This window comes from Pseudonaja textilis, unplaced genomic scaffold, assembly GCF_049901715.1.
Source record: "Pseudonaja textilis isolate UNSWEBS1 unplaced genomic scaffold, rPseTex1.2 PTEXSCF26, whole genome shotgun sequence".
In the NCBI taxonomy this organism is placed as follows: domain Eukaryota; kingdom Metazoa; phylum Chordata; class Lepidosauria; order Squamata; family Elapidae; genus Pseudonaja; species Pseudonaja textilis.
In genome coordinates, this window is record NW_028262877.1 from 139,601 (window position 1) to 152,126 (window position 12,526).

Consider the following 12,526-nt stretch of genomic DNA (forward strand, 5'->3'; position numbering starts at 1 on the left):
GCTTTCAGTTCACCTGAAATTATCAAGATTGTTCTGATATCACACCTTAAAATTATGGGTGTAAGAAGAGGGGAGAAATGCGTGTTAATGGGGTCATGAGAAGGAACCGGCTGGTTATCACTTAATGCTGAAATCTTTTCTCAGTTCCATCCAGGGGTGGGATTCAAATTTTGTAACAACTGGTTCTCTGGTCGTGGCTTAATTTGTGGATGTGGCTGGGTGGTCACGTGACCAGATGGGCATGTCTTGTTGGCCATATGACTGGGTGGGCAGGACCAGGCGGCCATGTGACTGGCAAACCAAATACAAGTGGTCCTCGCTTAATGGCCAGTTGCTTAGCAAGTGTTCAAATTTATGACTGATCTCCACAGAGCTCCTTGACCTGTTTTTGGAGTTTTGACAACCATACACACACACACACACACACACACACACACAGCCTTCTAACCCTTGCAGGCCAGCCCTAGATTGCTGCTTCAAAGAGTCTTCTGAAACCCGGGTTTGTGTCCTTCTTTCCTCTCCCTTTTTTCTCTTTCCCTCCCTCCCTCCTTCCATGTATTTATCTATCCATTCATATATCTCATTCACTTTCTCCATTCTCCGTCTCTTCCTTTCTTTTTCTTTTTGTCCCTTCCTTCCATCTCTCCCTTTCTTTGTCTATCCCTTTCCTTCCTTTTGCTTCCTTTCTCTCTTTTTGTTAGGGATACACCCTAGCAGAATCTGCACAGGCAGTCAGGCAGGCAGGCAAAATATGTGAGATAAACGTTTTTGTAGCTTACACTCAGTAAAACAGATACACTGTGCTAGTTAAATAGTTTATTCCAGCAAGAGTTATAGCCTAGTCAAACAGTCCATATATCATTCACTAGTTCAGTCCGTCCGGGAATTATACAGTTGCAAAGTCCAGTGTCGAAAAAGAGAGGTGAGTAAACTTACAAATATCAGTCCAGTAATATATCTCCTCACAGTAGAGATATGAAGAAGTCAAACCTCCCTTCTTCCTTCAACGGCAGGGAACACGCAGTTAGCAAAACATCAATCCATCAAACCAGCAATCGTCAAGAATCGTCAGCAATCCAACAGGTTCTCTTGCTCCCTCTTATGGCGGTTTCACACCGCACCCAAAATTACATGCTTTGCAGTTTAAAGTGACACACACTTAAATTTACTATCATACTTTATATATATTATTTTTACCCAAACTACATTAGGTAACCTTGTTATTCCTAACACTTTTCTTTCTTTCTCTTTCTCTTTTCTTTCTTGTCTCTCTCTTCCTCTCTCATTCCCTCTTTTTGTCTCTTTCCCTCTCTTTCTCTCTTTCTTTCTCCCCTCTGTTTCTGTCTGTCTGTCTCTCTGCCTCTTTCCCTATCTTCCCCTCTCCCCCCACCCACTGTGTGTGTGTGTGTGTAAAAGAGAGGCATGGATAAGTCTGACCAGGTCTGGTCTCTTTAAGAACCTCCCCAACTATGAACCTGCCCTTTCAGGGGACACTTTTCCCTAAGCAGGACGAAGCTTCTCTCCCAATGGGACCAAAAGAACCTCCACCCAATCATGATTCAAATTCATCTGAATTCAGGCCCTACTCAACAGAATTCTCTTTTTTCCTTTGCTAGTTTGGGCACAAGGAGCAAACAAACCTGAAGCTCTTAGTGACACATTCCCCAGCCCTTGTGGGTTTCTCACTAGTTTGAAGGAGATACTAAACCTTAGATGGTTCACAAAATGGAGCAGTGCGAGAAGGTAAGGGTGATGGTGGGGGGATAATGAAGTGGCTGGGTCCCTATCTTCCCCTCTCTCAATCCCACTCTGTGTGTGTATGTGTGTGTGTGTGTGTGTGTGTGTGTGTGTATCTCAAAGCCACAGCTGGGCCAAGCCACAAGCTCTCCTTGGGGCTCTTCACTAGGTTGGATGGCCTGGAGCAACTGAGATCCCAGTGAGCATTGCACCACAGGTTCACCTGATCTCCCACTTCTTTGGTGTTGGCTTTACGGAGCCATGGGGTGAGGCCTGGGCTGACATGTGACAGCAGTGCCTTTAGCTGCACTCACTTGTAAGAGTCCAAATAATCTGGCAAAGACACCACAGTCACTCAGGTAGACCTTCCCCCTCCGCAGTCCTCCTCCTCCAGAAAACGGCCATTCCCTGAGTTAAGAAGGCAAGGAGTTGCGCCTCATCTCACCCAATTCCTAGGTCTACCCCAAATGGTCCCAATTCGGCACGGAGAGAGTGGCTCCCCTGGCAATCCCCCTTTCCCTCGATGCTCTGACTTCCCGTGGCCCACCAGTGGCCTGAATGCCAGGTCAGACCACTAGAAGGCCACTTCCCTGCTTCTCAGCAATGCTCCTGTGCTGGCCACTGCAGGACCCTCTACCTCCTTTCCCAAATAATTCAAAACGACGAAGCCTGTTGCTGAAATGGGTGCGACCGGATGGGTGTGGCAGGGCCATCCAGGGGTGATTGTTCGGGGACCAACAAAGGGGCTGCGATCAGGAGAGGGAAGGGATGGCAGGCAGATGAGCCATGCTCCCTGGTTGTCCCCGCACACCTATGTCCCCCACCGGCACGGCCCAGCAGCTGCGGTGAATCCCAGCTAAATTTCGCTGTACCGGAGGACACGTGGAGAGACTCACGTTCTCCTGATGCTGGGAAAGCAAGAGAGTCTTTCCCAGCACACTGAAAAGTTTGCAACTTCCCCTCCAATAGGGAAACGGGCAGCTATGGGTGGCAGAGAAGCAGCCTGCTTGAATCCTGTTTCTCTCTGCCGCCCAGAACTGTGCTCAGAAAGACTCTCTTGCTCTCCCAGCAGTAGGAGAACATGAGCCTCTCCACATGTCTTCCAGTATAGAGAAATGTAGCTCAGGTCCCCACCAGCCTGCATCTCTCCCCCCCGCCTGGATTCACCGCAGCTGCTGGGCGTTCCCTGCTGGGGGTTAGGGCGGCGGGTGGTGGCAGCAAAAGGCAAGGGGGGGGGGGGGGTAAAAGTGACCAGCAGTGGCAGGTTGGTGACTGGGCTCTGGAGCTAGCAGAGCCTCCCTCACCCAGGGAGATCAGGCAGGGCCACAGCAGAAGGCATGCAGCAATGGCTAGCCTGGCAAGTGGGCAAAAGCAGGCTGCAGGGAATGCTGCACATGCACGATAAGGACTGACTGGGTGCAGAGGGGAGGGGCGGGAGAAGAGGGGCAGGGCCAGCCAGTGGTGTGATTTGCGGGTTCTCTGAACTGCGCAGTATCATAACAACCGGTTCTATAGAACTGGACAGAACCAATAGAATCTCAGCCCTGGTTCCATCTCTCCAGACTTTTCTATTTAATATAGTCCTTAATAATTTAATAAAATAAAAACATGGCATTTCATATCATTCTGGCATTTTTAGGGAGAGGATCAGGCAATCAGGCTGGTGTTTGGTTCCCACAATTTCCTCCTGACCTCATTTCCTACTCATTCTCTCACACCCACCCACATGTTTAGCTGCTGTCGGTTGGAACAAGTACATCTATCATTTTTTATACGGTGTCATGTTCAGTATCTGTTGCTGAAAAGCTGAATTCCTCTGAATTTTACAGTGGTCTCTTTAGCAATATTTATTGAAAGGGGAGGGAACTATAAGAATTCCAGTCATTCAACAATTCCCCATTTTGAAACAGACATATCATTTTCTTTGACTCCTGCATACTATCTAAATGGAAATCAAATAAAAGAAACATGAACAATTCTTCCACTATCATAATGATGCTATATCTCATGTTTTTACATTTGTTCTGGCTGTGAGATGCTCCTTTGTGTTCAGGTCTGGCCTCAAAAGGATAATGTAGCACTTGGGGATGAAGATGCAGACCAGTAGAGCAGCACTGGAGGCCAAAATGGAGAAGACCTGCACAGCCACCATGTTTTTCCCTTTGGTGCTGAGGTAGGTGGGCACAAAAGTCACCCAGACACTGCAGAAGACCAGCATGCTGAAAGTGATCAGCTTGGCTTCGTTGAAGGCCCCAGGCAGATTCCTGGCCAGGAAAGCCACCGTGAAACAGATGGCAGCCAGGAAGCCCATGCAGCTGAGGGTGACGTAGAACATGACAACGGTCCCTTCGTTGCATTGCAGGATGATCTCTCCAGGCTGGGAGTGGAGGTCAGAGTCAGGGAAGGGGGGAGAAACTCCCAGCCAGATGGAACAAATGAGAATTTGGATAGCAGAAGAAGACAGGATGATGGAGTTGGCCAAGCTCTTCCCCAACCATCTCTTTACTCGGTTTCCTGGTTTTGTGGCCAGGAAAGCCAGCACCACTGTGATGGTTTTGGCCAAGAGAGAAGAAACAGCGACCGAGAAGATGATGCTGAAAACCGTTTGTCGGAGAAGGCAGGTGGCTTTCTTTGGTTGACCAATGAAAAGAGAAGAAGACAAGAAGGAAAGCAGGAGGGAGACCAGGAGGATGTAGGAGAGGTCCCGGTTGTTGGCTTTGACAAGGGGAGTTTCTCGGTATTTGATGAAGATGATTAAAACAAGGCTTGTGGTTAGGAACAAGAATAGGGCAAAAGAGACCAGGATGATGCCCAGAAGTTCTTCATAAGACAGGAAGGTTATCACTTTGGGGATACATTGGACTCTTTCTTTATTTGGGTATTTATCATCTGGACACTTGGTGCATTTTTCTGTATCTGAGGGGAAAAATAAAACAACTACATATTTCTTTGTCCTCTGCATTTCAAGATATATTGTACGTTCTTTGGGAACAAGTGATTATTGAGAGCATTTTCTTGGATGGATTTCTTTATATTTCCAGAGACAGAAAATAAGTGTATCACTTGTTAAAAAATATAGCTATGGTATATTTTTGACAGGCTATGAAATTGAGTGAAGGCTTTGGACTTGAAAGATTCCTTTGTAATGTTCAGAATATTGATAGGAACCTCCATTACTAAAGGTAAATAATGAATCAATTAATCTTTCTAGAGAAACGTATCTGTCAGGTGTCAATTCTTGTCATACTTGCCTCAGAGGATGTTGGCGGATCAAGTGACTGTTGCAAATAATTTGGAATGGCCATTGGAGCAGTGGTGATACAGGTGCAGCCAGAAAAAGGCATAACTGTCCATGCCACCACACTGTGTATCTCGTATATCAGCAATACCTTTTCAGTGTTCCTCAAAGGGAACCCATGTAGACTGCATTGCAATTCTACTTTCAGGTGGTGGACCTAAAACAATTCCTTGTGTTTCAAGGAACTCGGGTGTTCCTAGAGAAGTAAATGTGGAAGGAAGGACACATCCAAGCTAAAAAGAAGAAATATTTTCTCTGGCAGTAGTAAAGCTTGCCCAATCTGCCACTGCCACCTCTTTCTATCCAGCCCTTTCTTCACAGTCTTTTTGCTCTTCTGTTTAGAGAAGAAATGGGGCATTTTGGAAATAAACCGTAAATCAATTATGCTTCAAAATCTTTTTTAATTCACACTTTCATGACAATGCTCTGGTTGGATCCAGTTCCACCAGGCCTCCCATTTTCCTCTGGTGTCACCCACCTTTCTGAGTGGAGAAGGTCCCCTCTGGACAATGAACGCAGTCGTAGCAGCAAACTGGTTCTTCTTTTCGAGCCCTCTTGACAAATCCAGGAGGACAACTTTCCACACATTCAGATTGAGGAAACGACTGAGCAGAAAAAAAAAAAAACAGGATTGCCAAAGGAAATGTGTTAGGACTCTCCATCCATGGAAAATGGAGGTAGAAATGGATATTAGACAAGATATTAGATATTAGCCTCTGGTCTTCACTTAAGTAAAGACAAAATCTCTCACTATTTCCAAATGGTTGGAGATATAACTTCTGGAAGATTCTTCCTTTAGTTCCTCTCTTTTGCTTTTGGCATCTCACATTGCCAAAAAAAAAAAAAAAAAAGGCCTTCATTAAATAGAAAACTCTGGAGAGATGGAACCAGGGGTGGGATTCTACTGGTTCTGTCCAGCTGTATAGAACCGGTTGTTATGATTCCACACAGTTTGTAGAACCGGCAAATCGCACCACTGACTGGCCCCTCCCCTCTCCACCTGCCCCTCCCCTCCGCTCCCAGTCTGTCCTTATCATGCATGTGCGGCATTGCCTGCAGCCTGCTTTTGCCCACTCAACAGGCCAGCCATTGCTGCATGCCTTCCGCTGTGGCCCTGCCTGATCTCCCTTGGTGAGGGGGGCTCTGCAAGCTCTGGGGCCCAGTTGCCTATTTGCCACTGCCGGTCACCTTAAACCCCCCAACCCCACTTGCCTTTTGCTGCCACCACGCACTGCCCTCACCCCCAGCAGGGAAGGCCCAGTATCTGCGGTGAATCCAGGCGGGGGGCGAGATGCAGACTGGTGGGGACCTGAGCTACATTTTGCTGTACTGCAAGAGATGTGGCGAGTCTCGTGTCCTCCTACTGCTGTGAGAGCAAGAGAGTCTTTCCTGGCAAAGCTCAGGGTGGAAGAGAGAAACAGGATTCAAGGGGGCTACTTCTCTGCCAGACAGAACCGCCCGTTTCCCCATTGGAGAGGAAGTTGCAAACTTTTCACTGTGCAGGGAAAGACTCTTTGTTACTTCTTTCATTTCTTGTTTTTGGAATCCAGACAGGCTGAACAGGCGACCCTCCTCCTCCTCCTCCTCCTCCTCTCATAACCAGCAGTTGTGGCAGGGCCGGGAGGGTGCATGCGCATGGGGAGATGCTCCTCCAGCAAATGCCAAAGCACAGCCTACCCAGTCACATGGCCACCAAGCCACACCCATAAATTAAGCCACGCCCACAGAAGCGGTTGTTACAAAATTTGGATCCCATTCCTGGATGGAACTGAGAAAAGATTTCAGCATTGATAACTGGTCGGTTCCTTCTCATGACCCCATTAACACGCATTTCTCCCCTCTTCTTACACCCATAATTTGAAGGTGTGATATCAGAACAATCTTGATAATTTCAGGTGAACTGAAAGCCTTGGAGCTGCTTCCTAGGAGCAGAAGGCCCATTGCTCCATCCCAGGGAGGGTGAAAGGGAGGCATGGAGAGCTCTGGCCAGGTCTGGCCTCCTTAAGAGCCTCCCAGATTATGGAGCTGCCCCTTCAGGGGACACTTTTCCCCAAGCAGGACGAGAAGAAGCTTTTTTCCCCCAATGGGGGCAAAAGGACCTCCGTCCAATCACGATTCAATCCCATCCGAAACAGTCGAAGCGTGGATTCAGGCCCCGGTCAGCAGAATTGCTGCCTTCATTGCTCTTCTGGGCACAAGGAGCAAACAGCCAGAAGCTACTAGCGACACATTCCCCAGCACTTGTGGGTTTCTTGCCCATTTGATGGAGACCCTTAATTGTACGTGGTCCACAAAATGGAACAATATGGAAGCCTCCCAAGCAGCCTAAGTGAAAAAATCCAGTTTCTACCGCCCAGATTCAATTCTCGGTGAAGATCAACCACCTTTGGGGAATAGCATCAGCCCTCTTGAAATGGGACCTCAGGCTTTGGAAAACAGAGGAAAGACAGCAAAACTTTCTCCTACCTTGTTGAGCACCTTTAACCGTGAAAGATAATCTTGGTTGATAGAAAGTCTCTGTCTTACAAAATACGCCACAGTCTCTTCCCTGGGATCATCCCTGGGAAGAACCAAGTAGCCGAAAATGAACAGATCTGCTGCTACCTCTCCATTTGGGTCCATGTAGAGTTTAAACTCCGAAATATTGACAAACTCATTCTTCTCCAGGAAAGGATGGAACTAGAATGGGAACATGCAGCAATTTTAAAAGCGGAAAACTTTGTTTCTTATCCCAGATGCTTTTTCATATTTGAATCTGTTAGATCTGGGAGGATGGTTCAAGAACGGAGGCAAGACTCAGATAACAACAGCTCTTTATTAGTGACTTCAGATCTGAGCGGAACATCCCAGCCGCAGCAGCCCCTTATATAGGGCTGGCTGCGGCTAGGCAGCCAATGAAGGTGATTTGAGTTTGCCGCTCTTGGCTGGGCCAATTGTGGCAGCCCATTTACTAGCCAATCGGATCATTTTGCGGTGACCAATCACGATCTGCTATTCACGGGCCAATCAGAGTTGCAGGCTTTTGAGCCTGCTAGTCCAGAACAGAATCTGTCTTCTGTAGTTACAGATATGCTTTATTAGGAAAATAGCTGTTACCACTATCTTACAAGTGAACGAAAAAAGTTCACAAAAAAATGTCGATCATATTTTGACAATATAGATTTTGATAAAATATAGTTGAAAAACATAAAAAAGGAGATTTATGAACTCCCTGAAAGCAACAGGTTGCTTATCAGAAACACAGATTTCTGAAGAAGAAAATTGTCAGGGTCATCCTCTCCCAGGAAGCCCAGACAGGAAACCTGAGCTAGGCCCACTTCGCTGTAATGCTGCACTGACAGGATTTGGGGAGTCAGAAAGTACAAATCTCCCACCGACCCTTTTTTAATGCAGCTGTAGGTGTCCTCCTCTTATCTGCTTCTTCCCCAGGCAGAATCTCTCCTCCACCCCCCAAAAGTCATTCCGTCCTATCAAGGCCCTTTCTAAATTGGTTCTGGGAAAGGGGGGCATATAATTTATGTGCTCTGTACAAGTCATCCTCACTTATTATTTCATTTCCTAAATACATTATGGAAATACTGCTGATATAACTTGATCTAAGGAAAGAGTAACAAACCATTTTGTGATGTGATCAGAAACCCAGTTAAGTGAGGGGTGGATGGTATGATAAGTGGATAAATACTGATTTTAAAATGGTACTCAAAAAATCTTTAGTTTTTTAATCTTTGTCATGAGAGTGGGAAGATACAACATTTTGTCATTAAGTCATCAATTTTTCTATGTTGTGATTAATATAATAGTGTTGATAAATCACTATTATACAAGATTTATAACAATTCTCAGGCAAATATACTTTTATGTTATTTAAACATTACCAACTTTCCAGAAAAATATTTCTGATTTCTCCTAGAAACAACTGTATGACTAAAAAGCAGTAGAAAACTATCTGGATTTTAGCATTTGATAAATTATAGTGCCTCCTACAAGAACATTAATGATGCACTGGATGAAGGATTGTGCCAAGCTTGATAAGTATATAAGGGAGCCAGTTTGCTCTACTGGTTAAGCCTGTGAATTAGAAAGCAAGAGGATGTGAGTTCAAGTCTTGCCTTGGTCATGAAGCAGGCTGGGGGATTTGGGGCCAGTCTCTCAGCCCAACTCAATTCACAGGGTTGTTGTTGTGGGGAAAATGAACACACAACTACTCATTGGTACTCAGCCCCCGTGGCTTCTGCAGGAAAGGGCTTTTAAGGATGGGGGATGAGTTAGTGCACTTAGTGAAGTCAAACAAGGTCTCAAAGATCTGGAAATCCAACAAGATGGGGCTGCTCTTCCCAAGAACGTTTATTTGAGCAGCCTTTAGAGCAATGAGATATTTATATCAAATAACCCTGCCAAAAGTCCAAAGGGAATAATTTCAGAGAGCTGATACAAAGAAAGAGCGCCTGAGCTGAGACTGGGACCCTGTGGACAAGGGGCCACTCGAACTGCAGCTCATGCAGATGTGGTATTCAACCGGTTCTCACCGGCTCAGGTGAACCGGTGGTCACCCCTCATTGGCCACACCCCCGAATCGGGTCACCTGCTTGTCCCAGTCGCTCTCCTAGCTTTCCCTACCACGTGGTGGCTGTGGGGCAGATTGGGCAGATGTCCCACGGCTGTTGCACATGTGCACTGTGTTTATCACCGCTACTCATGCAGTGCCATGTGCAGCAGCCATGGGAAATCTGCCTGCTCACCCTCCCTCCCAGATTACATTTTCTTCCTTCTCCCGGCAGATGCGCTTCTTCCAGCCTGGCCCAGCCAGCCAGCAGGGGAGGGGCGGACATCTCGGGTCTTCTCGTCCCCCTTGTCGCGATATTCCTGCAGGAGCCCCTCAGGCCAGCTGAGCTGAGAGCCACCATTCCCAGGCTTCTACTCTCCCATGCTTGGTTGATGCCTCTTCACCTTCTTGAAGCAGCTGGCCCTGCCCCTCACCCTCCCCTCCCTCACCTGGCCTGAGAAGCGAAAGGGGACAGTGGAGGATAGCACAGAGTCTGGGTCCCTATCTTCCCCTCTCTCTCCCCCACTCTCTGCATCTGTGTGTGTTTGTGTGAGACAGAGAGAGAGAGAGAGAGAAAGAGCAGGGGGGGGGACAAGAGAAGAAAAAAAAGAAAGAGCAAGAAAGAAAGAGGGAGGGAGAGAAAGAAAGAGAGGAAGAATGGAGAAAGTGAATGAGATATATGGATGGATAGATAAATACATGGAAGGAGGGAGGGAGGGAGAGGGAGGGAGAGTGAAAAAAAGGAGAGGAAGGAAGGACACAAACCCTGGCTTCAGAAGACTCTTTGAAGTAGCACAGCAATCTAGGGCTGGCATGCAACAAATGTTGGAGGTCATCTAGTCCAACCCCCTGCTCCAGCAGGAGGTCCTTACAGAATCAAAGAATAGCAGGGTTAGAAAGCTCTGTGTGTGTTTGTCTGTGTGTGAGTATTTGTATGTGCATGTGTGTTTGTGTGTTTGTGTTTATGGTTGTCAAAACTCCAAAAACAGGACAAGTAACTCTGGGGAGATCAGTCATAAATTAGAACACTTGTTAAGCAACCGGCCATTAAGCGAGGACCAATTGTATTTGGTTTGCCAGTCACATGGCCCCCTGGCCCAGCCCACTCAGTCACATGGCCACAAAGCCACGCCCATCTGCTCATGTGACCACCAAGCCATGCCCACAAATTCAAGCCATGCCCACAGAACCAGTAGTAAAAAAATTTGAATCCCACCAGTGAGTTCACAGCCTGCTATGCGGCATCTCCTATCAGGACTCAGGGATTCACTTTGTGACGCCTCTCCTAATAAAATATCCGGGAAATACGGATATTACGTGCAACTGCAGTTCTCAGATCAATAGGAAGGAGTTTCTCTGAATGGGACCAAATTCTGTTCTGCTGTAATGAAAAATTATGTATTTATTTATTTAGGACATTTATATTGCCACATATTTGCACATGACTCAGCACTAGGCAGACTCTAACTGCCCCTTGACATTTATTTTTATTTTTCTCCATTATTATTATTATTATTTGTAATGCTGGTCTCTGAATGTAATAAAAGTAGATTGGATGAAAGAGGAAGCTGTGTTGGAGACATTTGCCATCTTGAGTTATTTGTAAATAAATACATGTTTATGAAAACAATCTCAAAATCGTACTTGACTGAGGCTTCCGGGTTGCCAGGCTTCGGTGACAGCAGGGATTTGCATTTCTTCGCGATCCCTGCTGTGCTCGCCGTCTTGGTGCCTCTGATCCAGATGGATTTGGAGGATAAGGCTGCCCTGTAGAGGCAGCCGAAGATAGGGAGGATCTGGGAAGGGGTTTGGGGGTGTCTCAGACCCCCTCCTCACCCAGCTTAGCCTCCTTTTCTCAAGGCGGTGCAGCGGCGGTCATAATGGCCGCCACCAAGAAGCTGGCAGCTGGAAAAGATTGCGCAGGAGGAAGGAGGAGAAGGAAGATTTAAACCATGGAAGTGTTGGCTGTACCGGGAAAATAACAGCTTTTAAAACCCTGGAGTGGAATTGTTTATTGCCTGAAAGATACATTGTATCCCTAAGAAGAGAGACAGTGGCGGAGAAAGCTGCTAAGGGAAACCTTTTTTTTTTTTCTACTTACTCTCCCACCCCACAGAAGCATTAAATGCAGAACTGGAAAATGCATTGGGCATCGAAGATATTTTAACTCGAAAATGATCAGAGAAAGAACTTTGGACTTTGGACTTAATATCCTCAGAAATTGGAAAGCCCGAATTGGAGGTATGGATTTCTGAGCATTTAAAGGGAAATTGTTGTTGCAAGGGGGGGAGAGGAAAAATCTTTTTGGAGCAGAGCTTGAAAAAGGAGGAGACTACCTAGAATTTCAAAGAAAGATACATTTTAATGGGAACTTTTTGATCAATCAGTAACCCCATAAAGAGAAATTGAAGAGGGTAAAAAAAAAAAGTATTGAAAGAAACATTCATTTGGACCTTTTAGTGACTTTGAAATTCTTTTGGAATTACTTTTGATTAAAAATATTTGGGTGGTTGTTTTTGAAGAAATCTTTCTCTTCAGGATGGCATTGCTTTTGGATGAATTAAAAACTCAATAGCAAAAATACAAGAAAGAAGAGCAAGATGGAAAAGATTCTTGGGGCACTCTTTTTCAATTTTTAGAGATGGTGTTACGCACCTATGAAAAATTGACTACACAGCAGGATGACTGAAACAAAGAAGGAGAAGAAGCCATTTTGGATGAGCAACGGGTTCACTTTGGAGAGGAGGAGGAAGAGGAAAAGAAAAAGGGGATTTTAAGGGTAGAGAAAACAATCCAAAAAAAGAAAAATGAGATGAAAGCTGGATATAAGGTTAGAATACAACAGAAAGTGAGTAAGCAGAAGAAGAAAAGGGGGAGGAGAGACAAGGGGGAAAAAAGGCAAGAAGAAAAATAAACAAATGAGAAAGGAGGGGGTGAAAAACCTTAAT

General features: G+C 46.0%; 3 protein-coding genes and 1 long non-coding RNA gene across 4 annotated transcripts in view; 1 reads left to right on the top strand and 3 right to left on the bottom strand.

Moving 5' to 3' along the window:
• LOC148123657 (uncharacterized) overlaps window positions 1–9,441 on the bottom strand; it is a 133,298-nt gene extending 123,857 nt beyond the window's left edge. The window contains exon 1 of the long non-coding RNA XR_015740604.1: window positions 9,195–9,441. This is a non-coding gene — a long non-coding RNA (uncharacterized LOC148123657). The remainder of the gene's footprint in view (window positions 1–9,194) is intronic.
• Window positions 1–12,526, bottom strand: part of LOC148123655 (vomeronasal type-2 receptor 26-like) — a 247,112-nt gene that overhangs the window by 137,165 nt on the left and 97,421 nt on the right. The window lies entirely within an intron of this gene.
• Window positions 1–12,526, top strand: part of LOC148123656 (vomeronasal type-2 receptor 26-like) — a 148,485-nt gene that overhangs the window by 132,720 nt on the left and 3,239 nt on the right. The gene's annotated exons all lie outside the window — the stretch shown is intronic.
• Window positions 3,743–11,766, bottom strand: LOC148123660 (vomeronasal type-2 receptor 26-like). The gene is made up of 4 exons (XM_087919120.1): window positions 10,344–11,766; window positions 7,502–7,714; window positions 5,514–5,640; window positions 3,743–4,653 (listed from the first exon to the last, which is right to left on the bottom strand). The coding sequence occupies exons 2-4, from the start codon at window positions 7,655–7,657 to the stop codon at window positions 3,743–3,745; spliced, it is 1,194 nt and encodes a 397-aa protein (XP_087775246.1). The 5' UTR covers window positions 7,658–7,714; window positions 10,344–11,766.